The sequence below is a fragment of the Sinocyclocheilus grahami genome, unplaced genomic scaffold (assembly GCF_001515645.1).
Source record: "Sinocyclocheilus grahami isolate Dianchi unplaced genomic scaffold, SAMN03320097.WGS_v1.1 scaffold289.1, whole genome shotgun sequence".
Taxonomy (NCBI): domain Eukaryota; kingdom Metazoa; phylum Chordata; class Actinopteri; order Cypriniformes; family Cyprinidae; genus Sinocyclocheilus; species Sinocyclocheilus grahami.
Window position 1 is genome coordinate 1,661,906 of NW_015505468.1, and position 17,871 is coordinate 1,679,776.

Below are 17,871 nucleotides of genomic sequence, written 5' to 3' on the forward strand. Positions count from 1 at the left end.
GCAGTGTAGAGTAGGGCTTGTTGTTTGTCATTTCTCCGATCACAAATGCAGACATGGTTTTATGTTTACATGTCGCGATGCAACGCGTAAAAAGACAATATAAGTCATTATTATCCGTAATTATGTCCCCACTGGATGCAACAAATGCCTCGTTTGTAATGGGTTTTATTGGCTTTGTCTCATCACGCCGGGACAGGGCATCACAGTATGGTGAGGGGCGTAACATTTCCGTCACACGCTTGAGGTATTCGGCCAATCACAACGCACTGGATAGCTGGCCAATCAGAGCACACCTCGCTTTTCAGAACGATGAGCTTTGTAAAAATTGACGCGTTTCAAAAAGGCGGGGCATAGAGGAGAAACAATAATGTACAGTATGTGGAAAATAATGTGTTTTTTGAACCTTAAACTGCATAAACACATTGCATTACACCAAATACACAAAATAATGTTCTTTTTAGCAACATCATATGACCCCTTTAAATTACTTACTATGATACTTAAAAAAAAAAATGTGTGAGCTTTGAACAATGTTACACAGAGACTCTTTCCAGAATATTTCCACAGAATTAAATAAAAAATAAACGTTTTCAAAATGTTTTGATTCATATTCAACAGCAACCTGGTTTATTAATACACTTATGCTGTGTTTACCCATTGAGTCATCCACAGTGCGTAACAGGGCCTGTTTACACAAACAGAGACTCTCGTCTGGGTGTTTAGCACACACTTAAACAAACACGCACATCTGCTTTGCAAAAAGAAGCTGCCACGTTGTATTTGTAGAGGAACAGAAATATAATCAAAACAAAACCCTTCAAAAATCCAGTTTTTTTTATTTTATTTTGAGCTTTGCCTGAGGAATTCAACTGCATTAGTGACCAGATTAATTAGTAGATGACCTAGTATTAAAGCACACGATAAACAGAATCATATTTAAGGTTTGCTTAACCTGTGTGTGTTTGCGTGTGTTAGGAGCTGTTGTATCTGCGGGCGCTGTTGGCTGTGAAAAAATGTCGGCCCCCAGACGAGGCGACCAATCTGTTAAACGACACGGTGGACACGCACTTTTCCGCCCTGCAGGGTTTGCCTCTCAGCGTCGAGTACTTTGAGAAGCTCAACCCCGACTTCCTGCTTGAGATTGCCAAGGAATACCTGGCGCTGTCTCCTGCTAAGGTCTTCCCTCCCATGCGCTGCCTTGCAAACAATCAGAACACACTGTATGCTGCTTAACAACATCCTAGCAACTGTTTTTGTCCAGCCTTGATTCTGAGTCTGTCTTGATGAAGATTGCTCGTGTAGTTTATTGGCTGATGTTGTTCTCGCTGCAGGCTCCAGCTCCTGGTCAGCCTCCTGCGCCTCAGCTGCAGCACTGTGCATCTGTGCTGGACACGGTGGTCAAAGTAGTGCCTGGACTGATGCAGGCCGTATTTCTAATGGCCAAAGTCCGATTTCAGTCAGGTGTGTGCATGTCTGAGTGATATTTTCCGAAAAGTTAGATTTTATTGGTACCTTTTTATTTATTTTACTCGAGAATCAAACGTCATAACATTGTTGGATTGATCTAATTTGGTGAATCTTTCAAACTTTTCACTTACAGGCGGTGTTATTTCAGTATCAAACTATTATAGGTTTTTTATTAATATTTTGAATTAGTTTTTATTTTTTTTAATTTTCTGTTTTCTTTTTAATTTTAGATAAAGTTTTAGTTTTTTAGTATTTTTTAGTATGTTTTTTAGTAGTTTTTATTAGTTATTGTCTTTTCTAATGTCTATATAGTTTTTATTTCAGTTTTAGTTGTTTTAGTACTAAATGAGAAATTTTATTTTATTTCAGTTAACGTTTATTTCAAGTAACAGAATTTTTTAATACTTTTAGTTTAATTTTAGTTAACTACTGTATAATAAGGTAATATTTCACCCCAAAATCAAAGGGAAAACAAATAAGAAACTATATTTTACCAAATGTAAATGAACCGTTCTTTGCACTGTGGCATTATTATTTCATAACAAATAAGCAAACATACGGTGGCCGAGAAGTGCAGAACAAATCACAATTCTGAAAACAAAATAACAAATTACAAATGCAAATGCAAGTCTAAAAAACAAAATAACAATTCAGAAAGCACAACAACAATTCAAAAAACATTATAACAAGTCAGAAAACACAATGACAAATCCGAAAACAAACGAACAAGTCAGAAAACACAATGACAAATCCGAAAACAAACGAACAAGTCAGAAAACACAACGACAAATCAGACAAACCGGAAGAGGTAGGTATAGTTTGAGAGAGCGCCATTGGTTTGGGATTGCTCACCACTGACTGGACGAGACATCTGTCAATCAACGTATACAGGGAAGAACTAGAGATGGGCGATACCTCTTATTTTATTTTCGATCCGATACCGATATTTTCAAGCCCAGTATCGTCGTTATCGATACCGATACCGATACTTCTAAACTAAACTGATCTTTTCAATTATTGAAAAAATATATAATCAGTAATTATACTCACTTAATATTAGCTTTTAAAGCCATGTTTTTTTTAACATTTCATATGCCTTTTTTGTTTACACTTTTAGAAATAAAATATACTATAATTGTATATTTCAGCCCTTTACTGGGGCAGTAACCTCAAAGGTGCAACTATACCCCTAAAAGTGAGCATATTAGTACCATACAAGTATGCATGTTTTAAGGGTAGATAAGTTACAAAGGTGCACCTTTGAGGATACCTCATAAAAAATAAACATGGTGTTACATAAGTACTAAAATGTAGTATTATTATTATAATGGTAAATTTGTGGTTACTGCAGTTTTACTACAAATACTGTGGTAAACTGTGGTTACTGTAATAAAACCATGGTTAATTTTTGTAAAAGGCTCCCAGGCTGTTGTACCCCTAAAGGTGAAACTTTAGCATATTATTTTTCTGACAGATTTATTAACAGCAATTACAGAACATAACACAATCCATTTGAACTTTTAACAAGCAGTTTAAATAAATTTACTTGCACAAACTAGCCAATTTAAAATAAATATTACATGTACACAAAAGTTTGGGGTCAGTAAGATTTTGTAATATTTTTTTTAAGTCTCATGCTCACCAAGGCTGCACTTATTCTTCATATTTGTGTGGAAACCGTGATGCATTTTTAAGAATTAATTTTATATATAGTAACAATGTAATGTAATGTAATAATGTGGCAATGGTTTCTTAAGATCTACTTATGCTTCTGATGCTTTTGGGAAACGCAACCCTATTTGAACAAGCACTCTGAGCCATGTGTCAGCAGCGAACGCTGTCTGTGATCGATTGCTTCTGTCTTTCAGCATTTGCGTGTGTTCCAATGAGCAGGAGAAATGGTTCTATCCAACACAATTATTCGCTTATATAGTCTATTTTTCCACTTAGAAGCTTATTTTATGCACCGAATTTCTTGATAAGTAAATAAAATTAATGTTTAAAAAAATGCACTTTAGAATCGATATTTTTATGTGAGGATCGATCCAACATCAGTATCGAAAGTATCGATACTTAAGGATCGATCCACCCAGCCCTACTGATTTGTCATTGTGTTTTCTGACTTGTTATAATGTTTTCTGAATTGTTGTTGTGCTTTCTGAATTGTTATTTTGTTTTTTAGACTTGCATTTGCGTTTGCAATTTGTTATTTTGTTTTCAGAATTGTGATTTGTTCTGCACTTCTTGGCCACCGTACAAACGTCCCCAAAAGTCTCATTATCATAAAGCCAAAAAAATAAAAATAAAAAGATCATTACTGTAATGCGAAAAAAAATCATTTATTGTTTAAATTGCAAAATATTTTATACAACATTTGTTGTACTGTCTTAAATGTTCATTTAAATAAAAAAAAATATTTTGAGAATTTTGGGAAGTAAAAATATTGTAAAAAAAAAATATAATAATTTTGTCATGCAAATAATAATGTTACAATGCAAAAATTGTCTTAAAAATAAACGTAATTATGTTTCTTTATGCAAAAAGTTTTTTCTTATTTTTCCGCCAATTCACCCAATTAGTCAAGTTTGTGCTCTCTTCATATGTTGTCCTACAGGAGATATCGAGGCGGCCCAGAGCAGCCTGCAGCACTGTTTGGATCAGAACCCGGCCCATGCTGATGCCCATCTCCTCATGGCTCAGATCCATCTCATGCAGGGCAACTTCAAGCTCTCCTCCCAATCTCTGGAACTCTGCCTCAGCCACAACTTTGAGGTGACACAACATCACTGCCAGCCACACTGAACTGCAGAAGGAAACCAGTTGAAATTTATTGATTTGATGGGACTGAATATGTGGTTTATTTGTGGTCAGATCCGCGAGCATCCTCTGTATCACCTGATAAAAGCTCAGGCTCAAAGGAAGTTGGGGCAGCTTCAGGAGGCCATTCAGACGCTGCAGATGGCCATGAGTCTGTGTGCTGTGAAGAGAACGGGCTCCTCAACCAAAAGACAGAGTAAGAGAGTTGAGCTCAGCTCGGCCGACTGCGTATCTGTGTTCCTGGAGCTAGCTGAAGCTCTGTGGCTCAATGGAGAACAGGTTAGTGGTTAAGTTTTTCAAACATTTCTTCATTTCCTTAAAGGAATAGTTCACCCAAAAATAAAAATTTGCTGAAAATGTACTCAACCTCAGGCCATCCAAGATGTAGATGAGTTTGTTTGAAATGTAGCATTACATGACTTGCTCACCAATGAATCCTCTGCAGTGAATGGGTGCCGCCAGAATGAGAGTCCAAACAGCTGATAAAAACATCACAATAATCCACACCACTCCAGTCTATCAGTAAATGTTGTGTGAAGCCAAAAACTGTGTTTGTAAGAAACAAGTCCATTATAGAGACATTTTAACTTTGAACTGTCACTTCTTGCTAAAATAAGAGTCCATAATCATTAATAACGCTTCCTCCAGTGAAAAAGTCCATCTCTTGTTGTTCTCTCACATCAAAATCCACCCACGTATTTACAACTGTTTTGGACCGTTTTGGTTGTAAATGTAGCTTGATCTGTGCAGATTTCTCGCCTGATTCAGACAAGATGACTTTATCCCTGGGGAAAGCAACTTTATGGCTAGAGGACTTATATATTAACTGGAAGCAATCGTTTGAATGTTAAAAACATATTGATGGATTTGTTTATTTCAAACACACAGTTCATTTCACAAGATGTTAACTGATGGACTGGAGTGGTGTGGATTACTTGTGGATTATTGTGATGTTTTTATCAGCTGTTTGGACTCTTATTCTGACGGCACCCATTCACTGCAGAAGATCCATTGGTGAGCAAGTGATGGAATGCCGAATTTCTCCAAATCGGTTCTGATAAAGAAACAAACTCATCTGCATCTTGGCTGGCCTGAGGGTGAGTAAAATCTTAGCAAATTTTCATTTTTAGGTGAATTATACCTTCAATAAATATGCACTTTTTAATAATAATGTTTGGTTTATTCATGTTGTTGTAGCCTGTAGTCTTATGTATTGTTGTAAAATTAACATTATTTTGCTAATGCTTTGTTTTTGGGGATAAAAGTTTTTCTTGACTTCCAGCACGAGGCAGCTAAAGTGATGCAGGATGCCATAAATGAGTTTACGGGCACTCCAGAGGAGCTTCGAGTCACTATCGCCAATGCAGACCTCGCGCTCATGCGCGGAGATACAGAGCTGGCACTGAGCATGCTCAGAAACATCACACCAGAGCAGCCCTACTACATACAGGCCAAAGAAAAAATGGCAGAAATCTACCTGAACCACAGGAAAGAGAAACGGCTTTATGTGAGCTGCTATAGGTAATGCATTTTAATTTGTCAAACTTGCTCCTCATATTTACTACATGTATTATAACTTATAGAATATGGTTTTCACAGTATATGGGTGAATATCGTAAATTCATGTCCAGGTCATATTCACCGTAAAATCAAAAGAAAGAAAACAATATATTTGATAGTAAACTTAAATACATAAAATTAAATACTTAAATACATAATAATAATACGTAATTACTATATTACATATTTTTTTGCATTTATTGTATTAAAGTAAATTACTATAATACAGTGATTTTAAATCTGAATATTTATTTATTTATTTAATTAATTAATTTGGGAGAAAATGTGCTTAATTGTCACCATGCAAAATATCTTAATGGTCTCTTTTTTTTTTTCTCAATATCATTACATTGTAAAAACTTTTTTTTTCTTTTCTTTTTTTTTCTAAAGTATGTTACTTAAGAGAGCAGAATGGAATGCTGAACCTGTACTTTAATAAACAATCATCAAACACTCGTGTTCATGCAGAACATTAAAGTATCTGTGTTCTCATCAGGGATTTGGTGGACAAATTGCCGAGCCCTCATACCTTCCTGTTACTCGGCGATGCCTACATAAACGTTCAGGAGGTGGGAGAGAGTCAAACTTGCTCCTCATATTTACTACATGTATTATAACTTATAGAATATGGTTTTCACAGTATATGGGTGAATATCGTAAATTCATGTCCAGGTCATATTCACCGTAAAATCAAAAGAGAGAAAACAATATATTTGATAGTAAACTTAAATACATAAAATTTAATACTTAAATACATAATAATAATACGTAGTTACTATATTACATATTTTTTTGCATTTATTGTATTACAGTAAATTACTATAATACAGTGATTTTAAATCTGAATATTTATTTATTTATTTAATTAATTAATTTGGGAGAAAATGTGCTTAATTGTCACCATGCAAAATATCTTAATGGTCTCTTTTTTTTTTTTCAATATCATTACATTGTAAAAACTTTTTTTTCTTTTCTTTTTTGTTCTAAAGTATGTTACTTAAGAGAGCAGAATGGAATGCTGAACCTGTACTTTAATAAACAATCATCAAACACTCGTGTTCATGCAGAACATTAAAGTATCTGTGTTCTCATCAGGGATTTGGTGGACAAATTGCCGAGCCCTCATACCTTCCTGTTACTCGGCGATGCCTACATAAACGTTCAGGAGGTGGGAGAGAATTCTAGTTGTTTATTCTTATGTTGACATTTGTGTTTGAATGTCGCAGTTAGCAAAGATCCTTGTTTAGAAACTCAAACATGTATTTCTTTTTTATAAGATGTCTGCCTCTATCCCCATGCAAATATTTATTACACAGTGTAAACAGTGAATCCTTATCTGACTGGAAATGTAATTTAAATTCCGGAACCCTTTTTTAAAGGGTTCCATTAAGGTTTTTAAAATTTTTATTAATTTCTACTTTAATTCTGAGAGAATTCTAGTTGTTTATTCTTATGTTTACATTTGTGTTTGAATGTCGCAGTTAGCAAAGATCCTTGTTTAGAAACTCAAACATGTATTTCTTTTTTATAAGATGTCTGCCTCTATCCCCATGCAAATATTTATTACACAGTGTAAACAGTGAATCCTTATCTGACTGGAAATGTAATTTAAATTCCATTAAGGTTTTTAAAATTTTTATTAATTTCTACTTTAATTCTTATATTTACTACACCTTAGAAATGCAACTTGTTACATGATTGACAAATGAATTCAGGATTAATTCATGTGTCATGGGAGAACATGGGGGTGCACTTTTAATTGATGTATGGAAGCTGGTTCAGCTTAATGTAATTTAAAATACAATTTTTGTGTAATGCACAAAGCAGTTGCATCTCTTCAATAGTGATCAGTGGTGTCTTTCTGTCTTTATTTTTCAGTAAATGAGCTGCCGCTTCTTACCGAAGACTGTCGCTATCTTGTGCTTCTCGCAAAAGTCCAGAGCAAAGTCAATAAAGATGACGAAGCATTACTGTCCTTACAGAGAGTGAGTCGAGTGTCTTTTTCTCTGAAACAGTGCAGTTATTGTTAACGAAAATGATTTAAAAATATTTTCAGTAATTGAAATAAGCCTGAAATTAGATGAAAAACTTTTAGAAATGTTGTCTTGACAAGTAACTTAAATGAATAATAAGTTTAAGTGCTAAAATTACTACAACTAAAACAGAAAATAAATTTTTTTTTTAATTTTTTTGTGTACCAATTTTTATTTTATTCTATTATTGTTGTTGCATTTATGATGAAGAGAATATGGAGGAAAATGTGTTTAATTCTGATAAAAATTATTATATTATAATATATTATATTATAAATACAGTATTTAAAAGGTAATATTTGTGTCTAAAAGTAATATCTTATAAACTTACTGAATTACTAAAACTAAAGAAATATAAAATATATATAAAAATATAAATAAATTGAATCTATTTAGATATGTGAATAGAAAAATGAAACAAAACAGAAAATCACAAAATTACTAGAATGTAAACTAAAAAGAAAACTTGAAATATAAAAATAAAAGCAAATTCAAAATGTTAATAAAATCTATAGTAGTAAATAAATAATACGACTCTGAAAGCTTTCAACAGGTCACCTCAACCCATAAGACCAATTTACATTCACAACCTCCTAAATTATATATAAATTATAAATTATATTTCATGTACTATACAAGTATGTTTTCAAGTATATAACTAAACATACTTTGACAAAATACTGACAGAATTGTAATTGTCAAGGTGTTTTCAAATGTTCCTTTAATTTCTTGCCCAGAGCGCTTGTTTGAATTGTTGTTCCTCCTCAGGCGAGAGATGTGCAGGCGAAGGTGCTGAAGCGCGCTCAGCTGGAGCAGCCCGACTCGGTGCCCGCGCAGAAGCAGCTCGCCGCAGAGATCTGCGCTGAAATCGCCAAGCACTGCAGCAGCCAGCGTGGCTACGAACGAGCCGTCAAGTTCTACAAAGAGGCGCTTGTGTACTGTGAAAGTGACAGCAAGGTCAGTGTGGCCCGGATCAGTGAGTCCAGTGTGTTCTTCTGCAGCTGGATCGGTCCGGCCGAGTCTGGAGCATCAGTCAGTTTGTGTGTGTGGTGCTGCATTTGAACACGCCACAGGCCTGCATTTGATTGCCATCACAGATCAGTCTCTCCATAGACCATATTAAAATAGTAAACATATAATGGAATATATATATACCAGTGTGTGTGTATATATATATATATAAATAATAATTTGTTTTCTATTATTTATTTTTTTAATTCACGCTTAAGCACAATTTACATTTGTCAACAAAGCTAATTATAATCATTCAAGTGCATTTGCATTTATGCATTTAGCAGATGCTTTTATCCAAAGTGACTTAAAAGCATGTGGTAAATGCATAAATGTAAAAGTAGAATTTTAAGTAGTATTTTTAAAAGATTTTGAAGATCATGAGAAACATTAATTCAGTCGAATGTGACTGGTAAAGTGTAATAGGTAGCACACTGTTATGCAGTTAATGTCAGCAGTATGAGCCTACACTTCTTCCCAGAAAGCCTCAAGGACATTTTCCTTGCAGCGAATACTTTTTTGCTGTTCTTTATTTATTTATTTATTTTTGGTGATTTATTTAAGTTAATAAATTGAACATCATTTTTAATAAATGCAAGCATTTATGCAAATAAACATGTGAAACTTTTAAACAGAATATAATGATTCTTTTCTAAAGCAGCAGACTTTCAGTGTCTCCTGTGAACAGCTGTGGATGTAAATGTGTGTGTTTGTGTGTTTAATCAGGTGATGTTGGAACTGGCTCAGCTGTATCTTACTCTGGATGATGTCGAGGCCTGTCAGCAGCAGTGCAGTGCCATTCTGAAGAACGATCCGGTCAACGAGTCGGCTACACTGGTCAGTTTCTCTTAATCAGATACTCCTCTCTCTTAACCTCACAGCAATGAACCAATCAGATGAATCTGGATGCGGGAAAAACATCTCGAGTGTGTAGAGTGCAACAGTTCTAGAATGAAAATTCTCATTCATTTTCTTCATAGAAATGTATTTTTAGCAGTAGCATATAAACTTTCAAGTCAATTATGTTACATTATTTTTACACTAGAACTTACATATTCTCTCACAGCTTATAATTTTCCAATTTGTTCTTATAGCTTTGCTAGGCAGAAATTTGGTAATCGTCTCTGTGTTTGTTGTTAGATGATGGCAGACCTTATGTTCCGGAAGCAGGACTATGAACAGGCTGTGTTTCACTTCCAGCAGCTCTTGGAGAGGAAACCAGGTGTGTCGTTCATCTCCTGACCTTTCAAACGGTTACGCCGTTGTTGCAGCAGCCCCCTCCGCTTTCCTTCCAGATACTCGTATGAACCGCAGGGGAAACCTAAGCAACCAGGAAGCTGTAATGAACTCATTTAATCTCTTGCCCTAGACAACTACCCGACGCTGTCCCGCCTCATTGATCTGCTGCGCAGAGCCGGCAAACTGGAGGAGGTTCCAAGATTCCTCGAGATGGCAGAGAAACACTCATCAAGGGCCAAGTTTGAGCCTGGATACAACTACTGCAAAGGGCTCTACCTGTGGTAAGATTATAAAATATGAAATAGAGGGTTATACTTTATGATGGTAATCTAGGGTTTCCCAAACTGGGGATTGTGAATCCCTGGGGGTTTATTGGTTAATAAAAGCTTAAATATATATATATATATATATATATGTATGTATGTATGTATGTATGTATGTATGTATGCATGTATGTATTTATTAATTTAAATTTTACTCCCAAAATTAAACACTTCATAGAAAAGTTAAATATTTTATTTGCATACCTTCATGTCATGTGACCATTAACTGTCATCAGAGAACTGTGAACATGTGAATGTTGTTAAAGTATTGAAATTAACTTAAACTCTCAGGGCTTAGTAAATATTTTATAACAAAGGGGTCAGTAATATATACATTTTTCAAAGAAATTAATATTTTTATTCAGAAGGACGCATTAAATTGTTAAAAAGTGACAGTAAAGACTTACATTGTTACAATAAATGTATCAGTTTGCATATCAGCATACTATATATTTTGTGCTGGTCATGAATTAGGCCATTATATATATAACAAAGAATCCTAAAAAATGTATCACGGTATCCACAAAAATATTAAGCAGTACAACTGTTTTAAATATTGATAATAATCAATATTTCTTGAGCAACAAATAAGCATATTAGAATGGTTTCTGAAGGATCATTTTAATAGTTTAAAAGGGATTAATACTTTTATTCAGCAAATATGCATTACATTTATCAAAAGTGACATTTACAAAACATTATATTTCTAATAAATGCTGTTCCTTTAAACTTTCCAAGTAACAAAGAATCCTAAAAAATGTATCACGGTATCCACAAAAATATTAAGCAGTACAACTGTTTTAAATATTGATAATAATAAATATTTCTTGAGCAACAAATAAGCATATTAGAATGGTTTCTGAAGGATCATTTTAATAGTTTAAAAGTATATTCAAATAGAAAACAGTTGCTTGAAATTGTAATAATATTGATTGTGATGCATATATGATAAATGAATGACAGTCATAGCTTTTGATTGCTGAATTGAATGCAATAAGGACATGAATGTTGATCTGCTTCTCAAAGGTACACTGGTGAACCTAACGATGGGTTACGTCACTTTAACAAAGCCAGGAAGGACAACGACTGGGGCCAGAACGCAGTGTACAACATGATTGAGATTTGTCTCAACCCTGACAATGAGACCATAGGAGGAGAGGTGTTTGAGAACCTGGACGGAGACATGGGGTGCGTCCTAATCCCTTTACACTATTCCCAAGATGCATCCTGAACAGCTAATTTCACTAATTCTGCCATTATTGTCTTTTATTCTGTATAAGCTGAGTTTTATTGCACACATGCACTTTCACAAATGATGCATTTCATTTGTTTGTGTTCAGAAACTCTACAGAGAAGCAGGAGTCGGAGCAGCTGGCCGTGAGAACAGCGGAGAAGCTCTTAAAGGAGCTGAAGCCACAAACCTCAGCGGGACATGTACAGCTGCGCATCCTGGAGAACTACTGTTATCTGGCCACCAAACAGAAAGCCAACGTGGAAAGAGCCCTCAACGTGTTCATTGAGATTGCAAACAGTGAGGTGTGTGGACATCACATGACGGATATGTTAAATATACACACACCCACACATGCACACTGCTTTTATATACGCCTGAATCACTCCTTCAAGACAAACTTAGAATAGCATTCAGAATTTTTATTTAGCAAGGATGCATTAAATTGATCAAAAGTGACAGTAAAGACATTTATAATCATTTCTATTTCAAATAAATGCTGTTCTTTTAAAAAAAAAAATGTTTTTCTTTTTTCAGGCTAGTATAAAGAAAACATCCAAAATACCCATTTAAGTGTTTATTGTATTATACTTTATCTATTTGTGCCTCTAGATTTCAATTATAATACATATATTTAAAAGCCATTTCTCAACATGGTTTTTTTTCTCCAGAAATCTCCACTTCAGTATCACTTACACTAAACCTTACAGTTTGTTGAATCCTCTTCTTTCATGCTTCACGACGGCATTTACTCAACTACACCTGAAAGTCTTGTTTGTTCTGTACAGAAAGATCATGTTCCTGCGCTGCTGGCCATGGCCACTGCCTACATGATCCTGAAGCAAACCCCTCGAGCCCGAAACCAGCTCAAACGCATCGCCAAGATGAACTGGAACATCATTGATGCAGATGAGTTTGAAAAGAGCTGGCTGCTCCTGGCTGACATCTACATCCAGTCGGGAAAATATGACATGGCAGGAGAGCTGCTAAAGAGATGCCTGCGACACAACAAGGTGATGCTGAATTCATTCAGCCACATTATATATCACAATTTCTGCTGAAAATTCAGCTGAAAAAAATAGTAAAAGATTAGTATATTTAAATGTAGGGTAGGCGATTTCGGAGAGGTTAGCAATAGCAAGCAAGCTTTGAGAGCATAAGATCTCACCCTCCCTGCAAATCACTCTCCAAAGCCACGCTTCCTCCAAAACACGACAAGAGACGGTGTTGGTAGAGGGTTGAATTCAACTCTGTCAGATTACCTCATGTCTCGTTCACCAGTGAGAAAACTTTACAGTACAAAGCGCACGATATTACAATAATAACACCTTCCATTCTCGCTCGGTCTGCAATGGAATGCACTGATGACGGATCACGTCTGAGCGAACAGGGTGCATGGAGGTATGCAAATACATACGTTGACAGGCAGGTAGGACACCCTATCATAGCCCTCGGACCGAGGAATATGATTGGACAAACATTTTATGGTCCTATGCCTTCCACAGACGATATTAATACAAACACATTTAGAGAACTTAACTTAGTGATTGCTATTGGGATGTGAAGAGACTTTCAACCAGCATAACAAAAAAAAATTCTGAACCAAATCACCTACCCTGTTTTTAAAAATCACCTGTGGTGAAAATCAAGTACATTGTACTTTAACATTGTTTACATGTCCATCTGGTGTTTTAAATGTGCTTAAAGAACAACCATGTGCAGATGCATCCGTCAACACCATTGCTGAGCATTTTCTCCTTTAAACTTAAAGATTGAATCCATTTCTAAAACTTAACATTCTTAGTATAAACCTGCCTAAGCGATCACACAGAACGCGTTTTTTGCAGTAAGAGGCAGCTTTTTGAATTGTTTTCGGTTGGCAGTGAGCTTTCTGCGCGCTGTTTATGCGCCCTGTGCGCCTCACGTTTTTGCAGGAGCGCTCTGAGCTCCTGAAGTTGAAAAAAAAGCAACTCTGTGCAGAAAAAGCATCCGACGTCATTCAGAAAGATGTTCGCAGAGACTGAGACGGCAGAAAGCGCACCCCGTTTGTTTTCTTTGTATTACAAAAGCACAATCTTTTTGTTGATATTGTGTGAGTGCGCACAAATAAAAATAGACCCTTCACAGATTCAAATGATGTATTACACTTATATGTACGATCAAAAATGGCGGAGCATTTTAAGTTATTTTTGCTGTTATCAGGAAAAAATGCAAGTGATCACGCCAGCGCCTCCGAGGGTTAACTGACGCTGGCTCGCAAAACGTGATTTTAAAAGGCATATAATATTTTTTTTTCTTAACACTACATTTGTAACATAAGTAACGTAATTATATTGACTTTAGTTACTGTAATCAAATTACACAAATTTAAAATGTAATGCATTACATTACTGAGTTACCAGAAAAAGTAATTAGATTACTTTTACCGTGTAACGCGTTATACCCAACTCTGGTTACCGATTACATGTCCGAGACTGTAGAGATCGATACATCAAATGCATTATCATTCTGATACAGATACTTGTAGACAAGCCTGTATAATTCACTTTTCCTCATCTTTGGAATCAGTTTCTGGTTCAAACATATATGGCTGAATGAATCCAATTTTGGCACTTGCTGTTATGTACATTCACTACTTCAGTTAACCGAGACACAGTGGAGCAGGTAGTCGGAGATGATTGAGTAGACGGGGGGAATAATCTGCATATTCATGAATGAATCTGCATATACTAAATGAGGGTGTAGAGTTATATTCAAGCCATTTTAATGCATGAAGAAATTATTTTTTCAAAGGGAAAAAAATGTGTAAATGTCATTTTGATTATCAAACATGAGTTTTAAGAGATAAAATTTGTGACTACAGGGGAAAATGGCTCTTTTAATTTGATCCAGTGAATTAAATCTTCAGCACATTTATTTTCTCTTTTTATTTGCAACTTGATGGACAAAAACCAAACGTGTGCTGAAACCCTAAAACATCACAGCTTGCTTGCAAACCTTTCATTTGACTTTTCAGAATAATCTAAATATTAAAAACACTTACAGACTGACGTCTTAACGTGTTTTATAACAGTCCTGCTGCAAGGCGTACGAGTACATGGGCTACATTATGGAGAAGGAGCAGTCCTTCAGAGATGCTGCCTTGAATTATGAAATGGCCTGGAAATACAGCAATCAAACCAACCCCACTATCGGTAAGATTAAAGCCTCTCTGACGCTCTGTACTGTTCTCATGTGTGTGTTCACATCTCTCATTGACATCAGCATGCTGTTTGTTTACCAGGCTACAAGCTCGCGTTCAATTACCTGAAGGCCAAGAGACACGTGGATGCTATAGATGTGTGCCATAAAGTGAGTACGCAAGAAAACCTAAACATCTAAATTAGTAAATATTTTAGTGAGACCAAAAGAATCCAGAAGCAAAATCCCATTAATTTTTTTTTCATAGAAAAATTATTTTTTACAAAAAAAATGTAAACCTTTTAAGACAGACCTACCTTGAACTATTGAGGGATATTTCAACTTCATTTATTTATAAGGTTAATTGCCAAAATCTATATATTTGGCAATAAATGAAAAATAAATTTTATATTTAAAATCAATTACACTGTAGTTTTATATTTGTATCATCTTTAAATTATTATGATATAATTTTCATTTAAATTATTGTATTTAGAACTTAACTAAAAATATAATAGCTAATAGCTTTTTATCCTGTTGCATTTTTTTTCTTTCTTTTCTCACACTCTCAGGTTTTGGATGCACATCCCAACTATCCACGCATCAGGAAGGACATCTTGGACAAAGCAAGAGCGACTTTAAGATCATGACAGATGGACCGGTGTGGTGTGTGCTGTTGCTCAATTGTGATCTCAGCTGTAGTTTAATATGAAATGCATTGAGAAGTGTCAGTATAAGAAATGTTTTGATATGACTACATGCAGTGTTCATTCAACATTAAAAACAAGCATTGATAATGGTGCAATATTTTTCCTTATGTACACAGAAATAAATAAACATTTGAAAACACCGTCCGGCTACAGATTCCACAATATATATATATGCACGCTGCACAGAATATTGAATCCCACAATACAATGTGCTTGACCTTGCATTCCCAATGTGTCTCTTTTTGCCTCTTTATTTCATCAGTCTGGCAAATATTTCCTAAAATTGATAAAAAACAAAAATGCTATTTTTATTTCCAAGATGATAATATTGAGTTCATGTGAAAACAATGTAGCGTACTACTGTTTGGCTCTGTTCTGGGTAGAATACTACTGTCACGAATCAGGCCTCTGTGGCTCTCTCCGACGGCCTCCGGAGGGCACCCTCTCCCGAGTACTAACGTTCATGGACTACATTTCCCTGACACCCCGTACCTGGGACTGATTACGGCACAGGTGTTCCCCCTTAGCTTCCCTATTTAAGCAGCTCCCAGACTCTCTATGTTTGCGAAGTCTTGTATTGCCCCGGCTACATTTCTGAGCGTTTATCCCCTATCTTGTCGTCTCTTGTGTATTACCTCGGACTGTTCTTACTAATGTGATTCCCTGCCGCCTGCCCCGACCCTCGCTCTGCCACTGTTTATTCTCTTGGATTACCCCTGCTGTACGTGACGCTGTTGACTGAATACTGCCTGTTTTACTCTGCCTGTTATTCTAATAAAAGCTGCAAATGGATCTGCACGCCTCTGACTCATCGTTACAGAAGGCTTCGACACACACGGAACCAGCAGCGATTTATCAGCTAACCACCGAGGTTTCTGCCCAGGCCTCCATGTTAGCGTCTCATCAGCAACAGCTGCAACGACTCACCGCGCTCACGGAGGAGATGGTGAGGACGCTACAAGCCCTTCGCGTCACCATGCCTGAGCCGAGCATTCCTCCATCCGTTCCGTCTCAAGCGGTTCCCAGTCCCAGTCACTCGTTGACCAGCCCACGTCTGGCTTTCCCCGAGAAGTTTGACGGCTCACCGGAAAGATGTAAGGGCTTTTTATTACAATGCTCCATGTTTGTAGATCAACAACCGCAGTTCTACCCCACCGACGATAGACGGGTTTCATTTGTTTGCTCTCTGTTAACTGGACGAGCGCTGGACTGGGCCACTGCTGCTTGGGAAGGGAGACGGCTGTCATTCCCATCATTTGACTGTTTCCTGAGACGACGGGCGAGCTACAGTCAGAGCTCGCCTGCCGTGATGAGAGGAGGTCCCTCGAACAGTTCATTGAGCTGTCCATCCGCATAGATAACCTGATGCGGGCACGACGTCCTTCTCGTCCATTTCCTGTGTATCCTCCAGCGGCCACAGCTCCCGTTGAATCGGAACCCATGCAGATTGGTTTCACTCGCCTCACCGATGTGGAACGAGAGAGAAGAATGCGGAATCGGATCTTCTTCCAGGATCAAACCCCTTTAGAAGCAGAGTTTTCCCACTATCACAGCCAGAGTCCGAGGCCATGAAGGTGTTAATTGAGGAGGAGCTGTCAAAGGGGTTCATTAGACCATCCACCTCACCTGCGTCAGCTAGTTTCTTCTTTGTCAAAAAGATAGAGGGAGGTCTCCGGCCATGCATTGATTACCGCAGTCTAAATGAGATGACAGTCAAATTCCGGTACCCTCTACCTCTAGTTCCAGCAGCTCTAGAACAACTCCGCACTGCTAAATATTTCATCAAGCTCAACCTTCGCAGCGCCTACAATCTTATTCGCATTCGGGAGGGAGACGAGTGGAAGACGGCTTTCTCAACAACGTCAGGGCACTATGAATACCTCGTCATGCCATTCGGCCTGGTAAACAGTCCTTCAGTTTTCCAAGCTTTCATTAACAATGTTTTCCGGGACATGCTGAATCGGGGGGTCATAGTCTATATAGATGATATCTTGATCTATTCGGATACCCTGGACTCACATGTGCAGCACGTGCGGGCTGTACTTCAGAGGCTCATTGACAACCAGCTATATGCCAAGATGGAGAAATGTGAGTTCCACCAGACAGTTACCTCTTTTCTTGGTTACATCATTAGCGCTGAGGGGGTAGCTATGGATAACAGGAAGGTACAGTCTGTGCTCAACTGGCCTCAACCGATGACGGTAAAGGAACTACAGCGCTTCTTGGGCTTTGCTAACTTCTATAGAAGTTTAATTCGGGACTTCAGCACCATTGCAGCACCTCTCACCTCAATGCTAAGG

At 36.8% G+C, this 17,871-nt stretch overlaps 1 protein-coding gene across 1 annotated transcript in view; it reads left to right on the plus strand.

Annotated features, from left to right (window-relative positions):
* LOC107600690 (tetratricopeptide repeat protein 21B-like) overlaps positions 1–15,798 on the plus strand; it is a 24,910-nt gene extending 9,112 nt beyond the window's left edge. The window contains exons 10-27 of the mRNA XM_016292645.1: positions 976–1,176; positions 1,332–1,461; positions 4,082–4,239; positions 4,339–4,563; positions 5,567–5,805; positions 6,341–6,413; positions 6,940–7,012; positions 7,723–7,829; positions 8,646–8,834; positions 9,615–9,725; positions 10,029–10,110; positions 10,258–10,408; positions 11,477–11,638; positions 11,791–11,986; positions 12,470–12,694; positions 14,755–14,875; positions 14,965–15,032; positions 15,434–15,798. Of these exons, the coding sequence (XP_016148131.1) occupies positions 976–1,176; positions 1,332–1,461; positions 4,082–4,239; positions 4,339–4,563; positions 5,567–5,805; positions 6,341–6,413; positions 6,940–7,012; positions 7,723–7,829; positions 8,646–8,834; positions 9,615–9,725; positions 10,029–10,110; positions 10,258–10,408; positions 11,477–11,638; positions 11,791–11,986; positions 12,470–12,694; positions 14,755–14,875; positions 14,965–15,032; positions 15,434–15,511 (2,589 nt within the window). The 3' untranslated portion in view covers positions 15,512–15,798. The remainder of the gene's footprint in view (positions 1–975; positions 1,177–1,331; positions 1,462–4,081; positions 4,240–4,338; positions 4,564–5,566; positions 5,806–6,340; positions 6,414–6,939; positions 7,013–7,722; positions 7,830–8,645; positions 8,835–9,614; positions 9,726–10,028; positions 10,111–10,257; positions 10,409–11,476; positions 11,639–11,790; positions 11,987–12,469; positions 12,695–14,754; positions 14,876–14,964; positions 15,033–15,433) is intronic.
* The last annotated feature ends 2,073 nt before the right edge of the window (positions 15,799–17,871 follow it).